General features: G+C 43.3%; 1 protein-coding gene across 3 annotated transcripts in view; it reads left to right on the forward strand.

Annotated features, from left to right (window-relative positions):
* Positions 1 to 17,115, forward strand: part of AKAP9 (A-kinase anchoring protein 9) — a 547,514-nt gene that overhangs the window by 25,010 nt on the left and 505,389 nt on the right. For all 3 annotated transcript variants that reach the window (XM_030200158.1, XM_030200166.1, XM_030200175.1), the window contains exon 3: positions 6,741 to 6,785. In XM_030200158.1, the coding sequence (XP_030056018.1) occupies positions 6,741 to 6,785 (45 nt within the window). The remainder of the gene's footprint in view (positions 1 to 6,740; positions 6,786 to 17,115) is intronic.

Here is a 17,115-nt window from a genome sequence, read left to right on the forward strand (position 1 = left end):
TAGATAGGGGAGAAAGTATACATGCTATAGAAACCCGGCAGAAGTGTGTAATTTTTCATACAGGCTGCTTTACCCTGAGAAATGACCATTTACCTTGGTAATCTTTGAAAAATTGAAACTGACCTGTCTATAAAGATATTAATATAGAGAGAGATTTTAAATGGATTAAATATTTTGTGGAGGTTTTAAATGACAGTCTATACTAGACTTTATTCTGTTTTGCAGGGAGATGATTTCAATATTAGTCCTTCACTTTAGAGTTGGCTCTCTCATAGATAAGAGCTTACAGTTATGAAACCCTTTAAACCAAGCAATAGCAGTGGACCACCATTATGATGTGGCAGCAAAAAGATAAGAACTTAAGAGTAGCCTTACTGGGTCAGACCAATGGTCCATCTAGTCCAGTATCCTGTTTCCAGCAGTGGCCAAGCTAGGTCACAAGTATCTGGAGTGGAGGAGTGGCCTAGTGGTTAGGGTGGTGGACTTTGGTCCTGGGGAACTGAGGAACTGAGTTCGATTCCCACTTCAGGCACAGGCAGCTCCTTGTGACTCTGGGCAAGTCACTTAACCCTCCATTGTTCCATGTAAGCCGCATTGAGCCTGCCATGAGTGGGAAAGCGCGGGGTACAAATGTAACAAAAAAAAAAAAAAACACCTTTTATTCTCAGATTAATGTTGAAGGACACTTGGTGAAATTGAGAATCCAATTTCCCCTTGCTCAGGCTTTATTCCCCTCCACTGGAAGATGGGGCCAACAGGACTCAGAACAGGTTTAAACTGTTTGGGTAGAACAAAAACACTTAGGGTGTCTTGAGTAGCAAGGTTAGGTTATTTCAAGTCCTTCTCTGCTTCCTTTTTCAGCTGCTTTGGTACAGCTGTTTTCCTCCCCTGGGCATTCTGCACAGCTCACCATTGGTGACTTCTCCATGAGTTATATGTTTGTTGGCATTAAGACTGGAATATTTGCATCAAGTCATGCCAGTGACCATATTGACTCTTATTCTAGTCTGTCTTGCTTTTTAAGTAGAGTTTCTTCAGCACCAGCCACTGTACAGATTTCCCATTCCTCTTTAATGAGTTTGAGTCAGTTGGCGGCATGCATAGACACTGATCCTGATTACTTAATGGAGAATGGTTGAATAGAACTGCTCTTGAATCTTACATAGGGACCCTTTCTGCAGCCATAGGAAATGGTTGCTTACCAGTGGATGTTTTCTTTCTACATTTATTCGAAAGATGGCTAAGGCCATCTCTTGTGATGTGCTGGTCTCCAGAATCTCTTTTAATACTTAAATGCAACTAAGGATTTAATTGCAATGCCTGTCCACTCTCCTGTCGGACACCATGAAGAAGACCTGGTAGACCAGTGGCTGTGCTTCATGTGAGCAAGAAGGTAGATATGAAGTGTCATATGTGAGCTGGACATGGTTGAATCTTGAAGCTGCTTGGACATCAAGATGTGATAGCAGAATTGAATAGTTCAAGAAACTTAAAGTGCATTCATCAGCCCCACTATTCTGTAAACCTGCGTATACTTATTAGAAAATATTTTCTCCAAATGCTGTCATCCCATACTGCAGACTACTAGGTCTTTGTGATAATTAGCTTGTGTATCTTGTCACATGAAGCACAAACTGTGACTTGGTTTTTCCCTTAGGAGGAACAAGATAAAATTTCACATCTTTATGAGTAGAAGAAAAGAGTTTGAGAGGGGAGACTTTCATTGCCGTCATAGGCCTGTCATTGTTGATGTGTATAAATGTGGGTTTCAGAGAGGATGTGCATATTGATGTGCAGTGCTTGGAAAATAATTATTTCTTTTGCAGAGAAAGTGATGAAGCCTGTAGGATAAGTCTCCAGATGCTCTTCATATCCATTTCAGACTCATATTGTTGGCACACTTTGAGCTGTGTTCAAACAACCTTTCACCTCTTTACAGAGGACTGAAAAGGTAGCTATTGCAATGAAACATTTTCCAAGCATTTCACAGCTGCCCAGTCAGCACTAGTCAGGTTTATGGCTTGGTCCAGAGGAGGCAAACAATTTTCTAAATTTTCCAATCTCTCTATATAAGGGAGGCTGAGAATTTTTTTTTGTTTTTGTTAAATGAACTGTTGCCCCCTTATATGTTCTGACTGCTGGGTCCCCCAGATTGTCAAAATAGGCATTGCTCTTTCTGGTTCATCAGGCATAAGGTGGGATAATGTGGGATACAAATGTAATAAATAATAATAATAAGGTGGGATAATGTGGGTTACAAATGTAATAAATAATAATAATACCATGTCTTGATGTGTCATTGGTCTCTCTCCTCTGGGCAGCTATGAAGGTGGTCCCATGTTTTCAGGACTTCTGTGTGGGGCCCTATTTTCCCCAGCATGCACCTTCTGCAGTCTCATGCCTATGGAGCAAGAAGATGGGCTGCTTCCCTGTGTGGAAGTTTGCACCCCTGATGGCTTACAAGTGAAGTCCCTAGGAGCCTTTGTATGCCTCTAGTCACAAGAGTCTGGGGGATCTTCTGGCAGAGGTACGGTGGTACTTAGGAAGTGGCTAGGGTCATGGGTTTATTTTGTACTCCTCCCTGGTGCAATGAGTGATTATAAGTGCTGAGTTTCTGGTACAGCACAGTGGCAAGGGACCATAGGTGTTTGGGATTTCTCTGGTGAGCTAATTATGTCACTGGGTGCATCTCCTGCTGTATATGTACAATGCAAATACTTTGGTTCATCCACTGGGGGGTATGGTGTCTCATGGTTGCAGCCTTGCTGACCTTGATCCATGTGCTCTTCACGGAGGAGAATATTCTCAACAGGCCTAGGCAAAATCTTCCTAGGTCAGGAGGGGTTTGTGGTTGGTCCATCTTGAGGAAGTAAATAGTTATAGGCCCTTTTGGTAGATCCCTCAGTTCACCTTGATGACACTGATGGGTACAGAGCCGCCTTTTATTATCAGAGTAATGTTGAAGGATACTTGGTGAAATTTAGAGTCCAGTCTCCTCTTGCTCAGGCCTTATTCCCCTCCACTGGTATGGGTTAACTTTTTTTTTTTTTTACCAATTTCTGCTTGTGATCTGGCAGTGCTCTCTATGGATTCGTTTGAAGCCTCTGTATATATATTTGGCAGTCTGCTTTCATGTAGTTTCCTCCAGGGGATTCCTCTTATATTCTCAGTTTATATTATCCTGATCCCTCCCTGACAACTTTGTTCTCTTCTTTCTTGGTGTGCCCAGGGTCCTAGGTTTCACTAGGCTATGGCCAATATGTTTAGGAACAGGTCGTCCAAGGTTAAGGTTCTGGTCCTTTCTAGTTTGACATGGATATGGGGAAACCACTGCTTGCCCTGGGATTGGTAGCATGGAAAGTTGCTACTAATTAGGTTTCTGTCAGGTACTTGTGACCTGGATTGGCTACTGTTAGAATTAGGATACTGGGTTAGATGGACCATTGGTTTGACCCAGTATGGCTATTCTTAAGTTGGGCCCTATGCGTTCTTATGTAGGTGGTTTCATTTCTCATAGCTTCAGAGACTAAGGGAACCTTGGGCTTCTTGAGAAGTTTCTTGGTCTAAGGAGATGGCACAAGAAGGGGTAATTCTACTCCCCTGATGTCAGGATATTTTGGTTCTGTTTCTCAGGGAAGTCTCTTCTAAAGGATCCCAGGATGCGAGAAGTTTTTTCACTTTGCATTTCTGTACTGCTTGAAGAAAAATTTGCTTTTGATGAATTTATTCATGATGTTAGTTTGTCACATTTGAGACGTGTTTGACATGTGCATATTTTATGGAGGTTTTTTGACCTATGATTAAATTCTTGCCAAAAAACGGTGTCCTGTTTACATGCTATTATTGGGTTGTTTTAAGGGCTATATGGCATCTGAGGTCTTTTTCCTCCTGAATGAGTGAATCTATTTGTTCTACTTTTATAGTTTTTGGTGTTAAATTGTTGGGTTGAGTTTACTGTTTTGGCGATTTTTTTTTTTTTGTAGTATTGTGTGGAAGTTTATTTTTATATAATAATCCCCATAGTTTGGTTGTTTGTTTTGTTACATTTGTACCCCGCGCTTTCCCACTCATGGCAGGCTCAATGCGGCTTACATGGGGCAATGGAGGGTTAAGTGACTTGCCCAGAGTCACAAGGAGCTGCCTGTGCCTGAAGTGGGAATCGAGCTCAGTTCCTCAGTTCCCCAGGACCAAAGTCCACCACCCTAACCACTAGGCCACTCAATAATCCCCATAGTAGTTTATTATTTTTTATTATTATTATTATTTATCAGCTTTACAATTTACAGCAAGAAAAACTTGAAACACAATATGCATAATTGTAGAAAAACAAAACATAAAGAATGTTCATAAACCAGGAAAACTAAATTATAATCAGGCTAGAGTACACCACATTAGGAGGGAAATCCAATCCAATTACCAGAGGAAGCTGAACTAAGAAAATTTAACAAAGAAATTGCAGATTGTCAACCACTAACAATTTAGGTGGCTTAAGAAATCAAAGGAGTTGATAGTGAAATCCCTCAACCTTCTAGAAGAAATTGTAACTGAGAAGGTTCATAAAACACATAAGTATGTTGATCCAGGAAAATTAAACATTTACAGGGAAATCTCAATTGAAACCTTGCTCCTAAGGAAACAACACGAGGTTTATATACTCGGAACCTCTTCCTATGTGATTGGGTCCATTTAGATATAGCTGGAAAAATAGACAATTTTCCCCCTAAAAAAGTAGAATCTGAAAGCTTTAAAAAGATTTGAAGCAAAGACTCTTTATCCTGTTGAAAAACAAGTCACCAATAATGTTCACCTTGAGACAACTTCTTCAGTAGAGCTTTCCAAAATTTGTTTTATATTTAAAATATCAGAAAAAAGATCCACAACGCGCCAGCATCTGGAGAGCTTGAACTTTGCCTAGGCACTGGAAGATAATCAATAAATTTTATGTAGAGTGGAGAGGTGTGGTAGTCGTGTTAGTCCACTCTTAAAGGTTATCAATAGAAATCAAACAAAATAAAACATGGAAAAGAAAATAAGATGATACCTTTTTTATTGGACATAACTTAATACATTTCTTGATTAGTTTTCGAAGGTTGCCCTTCTTCCTCAGATCGGAAATAAGCAAATGTGGTAGCAGATAGTATATATGAGAGAAACATTAAAGCATTACTTTGACAGTCTGACAGAGTGGGAGGGTGAGGGTATGCATGGGGACATCTGTTTATTAACCTCCTCTCACCTACCAACACCCATTCTGTTAGAATATCAATGAAATGCTTTGATGTCCCCATGCATACCCCCACCCTCCCACTCTGTCAGACTGTCAAAGTAATACTTTGATGTTTCTCTCATATATACTATCTGCTACTGCATTTGCTTATTTCCGATCTGAGGAAGAAGGGCAACCTTCGAAAGCTAATCAAGAAATGTATTGTTATGTCCAATAAAAAAGGTATCATCTTACTTTCTTTTCCATGTTTTATTTTGTTTGATTTCTATTGATAACCTATGTAGAGTGGAAAACCAGAGTCAGAGTAATTTAAGTTTCTCCTTCAAAGATCAGTAAAACAGATCTTTAGGAGATGTAGTCATAAGTTTAGGAAAGTTCAAAATAAGCAAGTTTAAAGTCTCAATTATCAGTGTTTTCCAGCCTGCGAAGTACCAACAGTTAATCCTGAGTCAAATTAGATTGTAAGTCTCAGGACTTCTAAGCCTGGGTTTCCAAAGCAACTATCTTCTCTGAAGGAGTCTTTAAAACCTTTTCACATTTGCCAACTCTTTGTGAATATTGATTAAGGAAGATGTCCCAGCACATACCCTGTAGAGAGATTCCAAGGCAATCCAAATGGTCTCCAAAGTCACCTTTGCTGGTTTTTCTAAGGGAGGAATAGATGGCAACGAGGGTGAACCCCTTCCTGAATCACTTGCTTGCAACTCCCCAACTCGAGATCTTTGAGCAAGACTCCTCTCTGCTGGCTACGAGAAATCCGGCAGCTGTGGAATGTCCTTGGGTCCTCCACTCGAAGCTCTGCTTTAGTAGTTTATTCAAGATGGATGATGTTATACAGGATTTCATTGAATGTTCTGCTGGAGGTCTTTAAGATAATCCTTTTAAAAATAATTCCAAAAATTAACTGTACTTTAATACCTGAGCTAATGTATTCGGAAGGGAGTCATTTTATAGTAAGCATGTACCATAATATCTCAAACACATGTTGCATATATCCTATAAAGTTTGCTTCTGGATCAAATTTCAGCTTTTCTTTTGGCAATTTTCTTGATTAGAAGCTGATAGTTTGTGAATATTCTTTAATAATTACAGTCTGGGAGATCTTCTGGCACAGAGGTATAGTAGTACAGTAGAACCTCGGTTTTCGTTGACTTCGGTTATCGTTGGTTTCAGGTTTCGTCAACTGTTTTTTTTCTGCAAAAAATTTGTCTTCGATTTCATCAGTGTGCCCACGTGACCTCGCTGCTAATTTTGCAAAAATTACGTTCTCCTGCTCAGTGTGGCGTAGTTTCTCGTTGTGTGAGCATCACCCCGCGCATCTAGCCAAACAATTCCATTGCTTTCCAGTGTTGATTCATAATTGCCTTGTTTTTCGTCGGTTTCGGATTTCGCCGATTGTTTTTGGACGGATTATCAACGAAAACCGAGGTATCACTGTACTTAGAAGGTGGCTAAGGTCATGGGTTAATTTTGCATTAATAACATTTTTCATGTTTAAATGTTCCTGTTTTAGCCCGAAAGTGAGATTTCAACTACAGCTGATGATTATAGTTCAGAGGTAAGAGTAAAATTTAATGATTTTTGCATGCAGCTGTAATACCTTTTCAAATGTGTTTGCTTGGCACATTTTGTTGTCAGAAATATCCACTAGTTTTGGTTCTGCATGGATTCTGTCTATTCACATTCTTCCTCTGCCCTTCTCCTGATATTTACAAAAAATAAAAAAAAATAAAAAATTAAAATCCCCTCTGGATGAAATTTAAAAGTTCTGAGAGACTACTTTTTTTTTTCTAGGCTGTATAAACTTGTATGTAGCTGATGGGAGGAGAAACAGAATCATTAAGATGAGATAGGGAAAGGGACTTGTTTTTGTAGTTTGCCTTTCCCAAGACTCAAGATGACTTGAAATTTTTTTAGTATTCGGGTAAAATTAATGGAGGAAGGTAAGGGATAAGGTAAATGAAGGAGGGGGCAAGAATTGGTGAGTAGGCTGACAATAACTAGACACAAAGAGTCACTTTTACGAAAGCTTAGTATGTGCTAACAGAATTAGCACACGCTAAATGTTAAGAAGCCCTTAGGTATAAAATGGGCTTCTTGGCATTTAGCTTGCGCTAAGCTTTAGTAAAAGGGCCCCAAAGAGACCACAAAATATAAAATTTCATTTTTAAAGAAAAGATGTTGCTTATAGTTTTCATCATAGGAGTGTACCTTTTAGCTCTAATTTAATTTGATTTTGCGATTCAGAAGTTTCTCATATTATTAGAAGAAAAGAATTTATATTTTAGGTATTAACGGATGATTTCTACTGACATTATTCTTGCTTTTCTTGAGCTAATGTTCTTGGCTTCAGTCATAAAATAAGGCAAATTTGATACTGTGGATGTCGGATGTGAACTGATGGATTCATATAAACGCTGTTCTCCCTGAAGCAGCGGGACAAGGCACCGCAAAACGGTGGCCAGCGTAGGGGCAACATCTGACGTTTAACTGAGGTTAAGTGATATATTCGTATCTATAAAACAACAAAATAATTTTTCTTTAGGATTCATTAAGTGAAGATTGGAAGTTTTTTTTTAAGCCGATGATTGAGAACTGATTGTGTATACGACAGTTTAACACCTATTGAGTTCTGAGGCTTTTTTCCTCCTTTTTTATATATGAAATATACAAAAAAAAATGAGCTTCGTGAATCACAATTTATTGTCATAAGAACTTTGTTCAACACTGATATAGTGGAGTTTATTTGAGATTGTATTATTATTTTGATGTGCAGTATTAATGTTTGTCTGCAGTGAGGATTCTGCTGTCCTAGCAGGTTGTGATACAAAATAACAAACCTACTATGAGCAAGGTGTCATAAAGTAGGACAAGTTAAAATGGAAAGTTCTACCAGTTCCTTACCAATCAATAGATGAATACTTTAGGATATTGGACAATGAAAAATCAACTTAGTTTTATTTGTTTGCCATATGGTTTCCTGGAACTCATGTTGCAAGTTTTTTTGCTTTCAATTACTGTATTTTTCCTAGAAACTTATTAGAATGTATTTACAACAGGGGGAAAAATAGAGAAAATCGGTGCAAAATAACTTGCTATATTTAGATGAATATCGGGTTGGGTGACCAGAAGACTGAAGCATTTGCACAGCTGCTGAAGATTGTACTGGGGTGGGGGGGGGGGGGGGGGGGTAAATGGCTCATTACCAGGTTTGGGGAAGCCTGGGTCAGCCATAAAGTCTGTAAGGCAGTGGCGTAGCCAGACTGCCAATTTTGGGTGGGCCTGAACCCAAGTGGGTGGGCACAAATTTTTCTCTCTACCCCCCCCCCCCCCCCCCCAGCAAAATTTAGTCACACTCAGATGCATTTGTCACACAGGGTAAAGTGCTGCTTTTCAGTGCATCCGATTTCAGACAATTTATTTAATAGCCTAATCCTTTTCAGTGAGCTTTCAGAGGCCAAAACCTCCTGCCTCAGGTCAGTATAATGCTGTTACGGTATCCTCGCCTGACCTAAGGAAGGAAGTATTGGTCTCTGAAACTTTATTAACACCATATTACTTTATCCTAAATTAAAAATACAATTATTTTCTTTACCTTTGTTGTATGGCCATTTACTTTTTCTCATTGTGTTGCTCCCAGTCTCTAGATTCTGCTTTCCTTCGTTTTCGCTTAACTCTTCTGCCAAGGTTTCCTGGCCATTTGTCATTTTTCTCTCCTTTTTCTTTGCTTTCTTCAATATTTTTCTGCCTCTCTCTGTGTCCAGATTTAATTCATTCTTACTATCCATTCTTTAATTTCCTTCATCTACTTATGGCTTTTCATCTTTCTCTCACCCTTGTTCTCCCCATGCCCCTTCCTCTTATTCTCCAATCTTTCACTACTCCCCCTTTCCATGCAGCAGCTCTCCTCTTTCTCTCCCCATCCTTCCAGTGTCCCCCCTCTCTCTCCCCATCCTTCCAATAGTCTCCCCTCTTTCTTTCTGCATCCTTCCATCGTGTCACCTCTTTCTCCCTACCCTTCCATCCAGCGTCTTCCCTCTTTCTCTCCCCATCCTTCTACCCATCTACCTTCTCTCCTGATCCTTCCATCTATTGTCTCTCTCCCTCCTTCTAACCAGTATCTGTCTCTCTACCCTTTTCTGTTCAGTGTCCCTTCTCTCTCCACATCCTTCCAGTCTCCCCTTTTTCTCTGCATCCTTTCATCCATCTCCCCATCCTTCCATCCAGTGTCTCTCTCCCCATCCATCTGTTTTCCCTCTCTCTGCCATCCTTCCATCCGTTTTCCCTCTTTCTCTGCCATCCTTCCATCTCTGTACCTCTATCTTCCTCCATGTTTAGTATCGCCTTTTCTCTGTGTCCCTATATTACTCTGTCCATCTTCTCCCCTCTCTTTGTCCCCAGTGCCAATATATCTCTACCCTCTCTGACCCTACCCCATCCAGCTTCTCTCCCTCCTCTTTCTAGCATCTGGTTTGGTTGCTTGATTTCCTGCCTCCCTCCCTCCCTCAAGCTGTAGGTTTAATATTCCCTTTTCCTTCATCTCCTTGGTCTGGTATCTCTGTTTCCCTTCCCTCCCTCCTTGTGCTGTACCAACAGTTCTCTCCCTTCCCTCCAGTTCTCCTCCCATGTCTAGCAGCTCTCTCCCTTCCATCCAGATCCCCTCCTCCTCTTCCTTCAGCAGCTCTCTCCCTTCCATCGTCCCCTCCTTCTCTTCCTCCCATGTCCAGCAGCTCTTTCCCTTCCCTCCAGTCCCTTCCTCCTCTTCCTCCCTTGTCCAGCAGCTCTCCAACCCCTTCCTCCTCTCCCTCCCATGTCCAGCAGCTCTCTCCCTTCCATCCAGTCCCCTCCTCCTCTTCCTCTCATGTCCAGGAGCTCTCCCCCTTTCCTCCAGTCCCTTCTTCCTCTTCCTAGCTTGTCCAGCAGCTCTCCAGCCCCTTCCTCCTCTCCCTCCCATGTCCAGCAGCTCGCTCCCTTCCATCGTCCCCTCCTTCTCTTCCTCCCATGTCCAGCAGCTCTCTCCCTTCCCTCCAGTCCCTTCCTCCTCTTCCTCCCTTGTTCAGCAGCTCTCCAACCCCTTCCTCCTCTCCCTCCTATGTCTAGCAGCTCTCTCCCTTCCATCCAGTCCCCTCCTCCTCTTCCTCCCATGTCCAGGAGCTCTCCCCCTTTCCTCCAGTCCCTTCTTCCTCTTCCTAGCTTGTCCAGCAGCTCTCCAGCCCCTTCCTCCTCTCCCTCCCATGTCCAGCAGCTCGCTCCCTTCCATCGTCCCCTCCTTCTCTTCCTCCCATGTCCAGCAGCTCTCTCCCTTCCCTCCCTCTTCCTCCCTTGTCCAGAAGCTCTCCAGCCCCTTCCTCCCATGTCCAGCAGCTCTCTCCCTTCTATCCTGATCCCCTCCTCCTTTTCCTCCCATCTCCAGCAGCTCTCTTCCTTCCCAGTTCCCTCGAATCCCCTTCCTCCTACAAGTCTGACTCTGGGGCTCATTTTCAAAGCACTTAGCCTTCCAAAGTTCCATAGAAACCTATGGAACTTTTGAAGGCTAAGTGCTTTGAAAATATGCCTCTCTGTCTCTGGCAAAAGTATCCCTTCCCTCTCCCCCCCCCCCCCCCCAACCAACCAACCAACCTCCCACAAATCCAGCACTTACTTTCCAGGCCCGCCCATACAAATCCTTCATCGCTGTCGCTGCCTTTTCTCCCGCGGCTTCGGGGAACGGCCGCCCGGGAGGCAGCGATCAGCGTTACCTGTCAGTGCCTGCCCTAAAATTGTGCTTCTCTTCTCCCCGCTCTTTTCTTCGCTCGTCGCGCAGCGCTGCTATTCAAACAGGCATCTCCGCTCCTCTCTGCCGCGTCTATCTGGCCCTCTGATGCACTTCCTGTTTAGTAGGGCCAGATGGACGCGGCAGAGAGGAGCGGAGCTGCCTGTTTGAATAGCAGCGCAGTGCGACGAGCGAAGAAAAGAGCGGGGAGAAGAGAAGCACAATTTTAGGGCAGGCACTGACAGGTAACGCTGATCGCTGCCTCCCGGGCGGCCGTTCCCCGAAGCCGCGGGAGAAAAGGCAGCGACAGCGATGAAGGATTTGTATGGGTGGGCCTGGAGGGAAAGTGGGTGGGCCTGGGCCCGTCCAGGCCCACCCGTGGCTACGCCCCTGCTGTAAGGTAGAAACAACCTTATTTATGTTTTATATCTAAACTAGTAAAAAAGGCCCGTTTCTGTTTTAAAGGAAACGGGCGCTAGCCAGGTTTTCCTCGGAGTGTGTATATTTGAGAGAATGTGTGTGAGAGTAACTGTGTGTGAGAGAGTGAATGTGTGTGTGACAGAGAGAGAGTGAGACTGGTTGCGAGTGTGTGTATGTGAGAATGAGAGTATGTGCCAGAGTCCCCCCCCCCTCCCCGTTCTTGGGTCGCCCCCCCCCCCCCCCATGGTCTGTCTCCCAGTTTCCCCCCTCCCTTCCTTCCTCCCTTTTTCTCAGTTGCAGGGTCCCCCCTTCCTCCCTTTTTCCCAGTTGCAGGGTCACTTCCACTCCTGTCTGTTAAATGTCCTGCAGCATCTCATAGGTTTTCTTGCTTGGTTTGAGTGAACGGGGATGACGGTTGCACTGGAGTCGGTCCCGCTGCTCTTTCCCTCCCCCCTCTTCCGAGTCGCCACTGGTCCCCGACCCCCGCCCTGAGCCCTCACCCGCCTCCTCCACATTGGACACTCGCCGCAGCCGCTCGTTCGCCGTCTCGCCGCCCTCCCTCTTCGTCCTCTCCGACAGTCCAAATCCGGACTTGGAGAAGGAGGGTGGCGGCGGCTTTTTGAGGGCGGTTAGTGTGCGTGGGTGGTTCGGGAGGTTGGCAGCCAGTCTCGAGCGATTCCTAGGCAGGGGGAGGAGTAGGGAAGCATGCTCCGCGTGTTTCCTTACTCCTCCCCCTGCCTGGGTCGCTGTTTGCTGCTGGCTGGGTCGCGGTTTGTTTCTGGGCGTTGGGCTGGTGACTTCACCCAAGGTGCAGCCAATCAGTAGCACTTCATTGGATTCGATGATGACGTCAGTGTTATCTACTGCGCTTAGCAGACCACCTCCAAGGGACCCACGGTTCTAGGCAGCATCAGAACGTTGGAGGTGAGAATTATTATATAGGACAATCTTGTTAATACCAGTGGCAGAGCTCTTTCTAGTTTTTCTCATTTAGACCTGCTTTCCAATTTTCAAGGGATATCTTTTAATTTTTTTATTTTAGTAGCCTCTTCCATAGTGCTGTAATCATTTCTGACTTTCACTTTCTTGAGTTTTAGAATGTTTGTTTTTATCTGGGCTTGCCAGGTGATATATGTTTTAAGTTGTTTCCATAACTCATGTATGCTTTTACACTCTCCATTGCTCCTTGTAGTTTCCTTCTGGTTATAGCTTCCCTTAAACTATAGTAGTTTTATTTGTTAGTTTCCTTTCAATAATTGTCAAATTTGATTGTGTTATGATCCCTATTTCCAGGTGGCTCCAGTACCTTTAATCATTTGGTCTTGCAACTTGTAGATGCAAAGAAAAAAATGCAGTTTGAAGTGTCCTATGTACAAATGCTAGAAGCCTAAAAAATAAGATGGGAGAGGTAGCACTAAATGATAAGGTAGATATAGTAGGCATCTCAGTGAATGGAGGACTATAATGGGACACTTTGTTAACAGGGTACAAATTATATCGCAATGAGAGTGGATCAAATTAGAGGGGGGGTGGCGCTATATGTTAGAGGGAATTTGAGTCAAACAAAATAAACATTCTACATGAAACAGCAGTGTGGAATCTTAATGGATGGAAATTTTATGTGTGAAAGGAAGGCGTATTCTTGTGGGGCTGGCCTACCGTCCGCCAAACAGAACGAACAGACAGATGAAAAAATATTTACAGAAATTAGGAAAGCTGGCACATTGGACAATAGTATAATGGGTGATTTCAATTATCCCAGTATTGACTAGATAAATGTTACATCAGGGAGTACTAAGGAGGTAAAATTCCTAGATATAATAAATGACTGCTTCTTGGAGCAACTTGTCCAGGAACCAACTAGAGGGGAAGCCGTTTTAACCCAAATTGTACCTCAAGGATCAATTCTCTTGCCCCTACTGTTTTAACCTTTTCCTGAGTCCTTTAGCTGCCCTTATTCAATCCTCTGGCATTTCAGCTTATTTCTATGTCCCAAACTCAATTTAAACAAGAGTGAGAAAACCCCCTGTAAATCTAGCACCATAGGGAAATGGTGGGGGAAAAGACCTCAGTTGACTGTGGTACCTTTATTGGTGTCAATGAAAATCAATGCATCCAAGCCACAGTTCACAGCTTCTATCATTGGTCATAAAACCCCCCAACCATACCTGTGAAGTATTTTTTTATATACACCATTTAAATGTAAAATTATTTGTTGTGGTGCAAACAAATTATCTGTAGAATGTGGTGACAATAAAGTAACCCCCTGCATAGGGGAACAAAAAGTTGAACTTAGCTTGAAAGGCAGTTGTTTCACCAAGCGGCTTCCTCAGGGGACTAAATACTGCAATACAATCTTCAATGTTGCTGCACGTTCAACTGCTGAACCATAATGGCCATTAGTTTAAGCTCCATAAATCTGTGACTAAAGACAGTGTGGAGATTCAGGAGTTGAAAGAGCAAGTGGAAGACCTGGAAAACAGGTCCCAAAGATGCAATTTGCATTTTAAAGGGAAACCTGAAACTGAACTTTTCAGTAATTGTGCGACAGTGATCAAAGAATTTTGTTCATATCTGTTAAACTAGCCAGGTGAGGAAAAACAAGTGGAGATTCACATTCAGAGGGCACATAGGACCTTGGGCCCACAACGAGAATCTGCCCCAAGAGACATTGTAGTTTGTTTTGCGGATTACCCTACAAAGGAGCGAATACTAGCTAAAGCACAACAATGACCCGAAATTGTTTGGAAAAACTTCAAGATAGGGGTTTACTAGGACTTGGCATGGTCTGCCCTCCAAAAATGCAGATCCTTCCAGGAGGTTACCCAGTTTTTGCGGTCTCAGGGGATTCAATACAGATGGTTTAACCCTTTGTAGTATGGCTCATAGTGGAGGGAAAATCGCGGAAAGTGAAGACACCGGAGGAAGCCTGGGCAGCATTATGAGCTTTGTGCTGTGACAAGGTACCGGAACCGGCCAAGACAGCGGCGTCGACTTTGGAACCCAGAGTGGATTCAGCATGGCAGCAAGTCATGGGACGTGGGAAGGAACAACTTGATGGACGCCATGAGGTAGGATGGTTCTTGCAATCTTATCAACTGAATGAAGACCCCAAAGGATATAATCTTGGTTTCGGACTCCCCCCACCCCCCCCCCCTTATATATTGTCCTGGAGAAGAGAGCTCACTGTGATTGTACTTACTATCAGGGGATTGAAACTTGTTCTAGTATGGGTATGTTTGTTATGAGACGCTTGGTGTGAGAGTGTACGGAGTAAAGCGGGAGGGTGAGTTAAAGGTATGGATGTGAATTTTTTGGATGGGGGGAGAGTTGTAAGATGGCATGCAAAGGGAGGTGTATCGGGAATTATCAGTGGGAGAGCATGCCTTCTGGATAGTGAGTTCATTTCTCTGAGGCTAGCTGATCCAACACAGATTCGGGGGGAGGGGATGGGGTGGATAGGGGTGGGGATATGGTTCAGGGTCGATAGGTGGGTAAGGGTCAACAGAACAAGCTAAATGTGAGTTTCAGTTCTGGGGGTAATTCTGTTTGGAGGGCGGGGGTACAAAGGGGTGGCAGAGGGAGGAAGTACTGATTGGGACCTGGAATGTAAATTGGCTTAATAGTCCGGGGAAACGCAGTGTGGTCTTTAAGGAACTCATTTGAGGCCCCGTGATGCACATGTGTTAAACTGACTCCCCTTTGGGGAAGTGGTGGTACATCAGGGGACAGGGGATAAACGCACTGGGGGAGTAGCAATACTGCTTAGGCAGAATTTTGGGTTCACTACACAACAGGTGTTTAGAGATTTGAGTGGTAGATGTATGGCAGTGCGGGGGTTCTTTCAAGGTAAGGAACTACGCTGATTTACTTGTATTATCCGAATATGGGCCAGGCATTTTTCTGCCAAACACTACTGGGGGGAGATTGAGGGATTTGTTAGAGGAGAGGTGGTGGTTGGTGGTGACTTTAATGTTTGTTTGTTTGTTTGTTTGTTTGTTTATTTATTGTATTTGTATCCCACATTTTCCCACCTATTTGCAGGCTCAGTGTGGCTTACATAGTGTTGTTAACATAATTATTCCAGTATATCAGGTACAGTTAGTATTATGTAGAGATTAATTAAGGGAAGAAAGAAGAAGGAAGGAAGGGATTTATTAGGGTGTTTATAGAAGGTGGGCTTTCATAACTGAATGGGTTGTTGAAGTGGGTTAGTGGGGCTGTAAGTTCTCATTGTAGGCCTTGTTGAAGAAATATGTCTTCAGAGATTTGCGAAAGATAGTTGTTTCATCGATTGTTTTCAGGTCTGTGGGTAATGCATTCCATAATTGCGTGCTCATGTAAGAGAAGATGGTGGCGTGCATCAGCTTGTATTTTAGTCCTTTACAGCTGGGGAAGTGCAGGTTGAGAAATTTGTGAGATGATCGTGTGGCATTTCTGGGAGGTAAGTCCACGAGGTTTAGCATGTAGGTTGGGGCGTCTGCGTGAATGATTTTGTGTACAATCGTGCAGATCTTGAATGCAATGCGTTCCTTAAGTGGGAGCCAGTGAAGTTTCTCTCTTAAGGGTTTTGCACTTTCATATTTAGTTTTTCCATATATGAGTCTGGCGGCTGTATTCTGGGCAGTCTGGAGTTTTTTGATAGTCTGTTCTTTGCAGCCAGCGTACAGTGCATTGCAGTAGTCCAGATGACTTATTACCATTAACTGTACCAAGGTACGGAAGATGTCTACTTATGTCTGAAGGAGCTTAACCTTTTCAGTGTGATGGGCTGGATCAAACCATGGACCATGCATTCCTGCCACTGTCTGGCAGGAATGGGGATGAGGGCAGTGTTTCTAAATCATGGCTCCGTGAACCGACAAAAATGCTGCATTGTTTGCCCTGATGAGTCGTTGATCCAGTCAGTACTGGAGAATCTACTAGGTTTCCGGAAAATCTACTAGGTTTCCGGTTTGAGTAGTCTGTTAGCATTTGAGGATCTGTAGATTAATTTTTCATATTTTTATTTATTTGTCATTTAAAGATTATAACATTTGGGATTGGAGATACCTGATTGGCATCCGAAGTGGTGGAGCCTTGCCCCCGCAGTGTCAGCTTGTGGGGAGACTATTGACCTCCGTTGTAGAGAGGAAGCCACCGAGTCCATCAGGCACAGCATGGACGCATGTCTGACATCTCTAAAGGGCCTTTGTGCTGCTACAAGATCTCGGTGCACTTGTGGCGCGTGGCCACAGGGCATGCCCAAAGGGGCATGCACTTCCCCTTGGGAGCCCTTTGGTGCGTGGAGGAGCAAGGAATTACTTGTAAGTTTTTATTTTTCTGAAGATGGGAAAGCGTAAGGCAATGGTTAAAACTTTAACTCCAGTTGCCTCAGGACCATTGGATAAGCTTGTTACTGCTATTGGAGGTGCAGGACAAACCATCCGCGGAACACCAAAAAAAAAGCCATATGGAAGCAGAGGGCGACAAACTAACTTTGAGCCTGGGGGAGATTGTTCAAATGTTATTTATTTAAAGTCACCAGAGAAATGACCCGGCACAGGTTCAGAGGACGCATCTGCCTGCCTCAGGGGTCACAAGAAACATTGTGTACAGAAAATAAAATAGAATGTCAAACCATAAATAAAAGTATATAAAACATAAATACAGTGAATATAAGTTAAACAAAGTGGACTGTATAAAACAATGTACCAAACATGTTAAAAATGTAAAG

This window comes from Microcaecilia unicolor, chromosome 1 (assembly GCF_901765095.1).
Source record: "Microcaecilia unicolor chromosome 1, aMicUni1.1, whole genome shotgun sequence".
Lineage (NCBI taxonomy): Eukaryota > Metazoa > Chordata > Amphibia > Gymnophiona > Siphonopidae > Microcaecilia > Microcaecilia unicolor.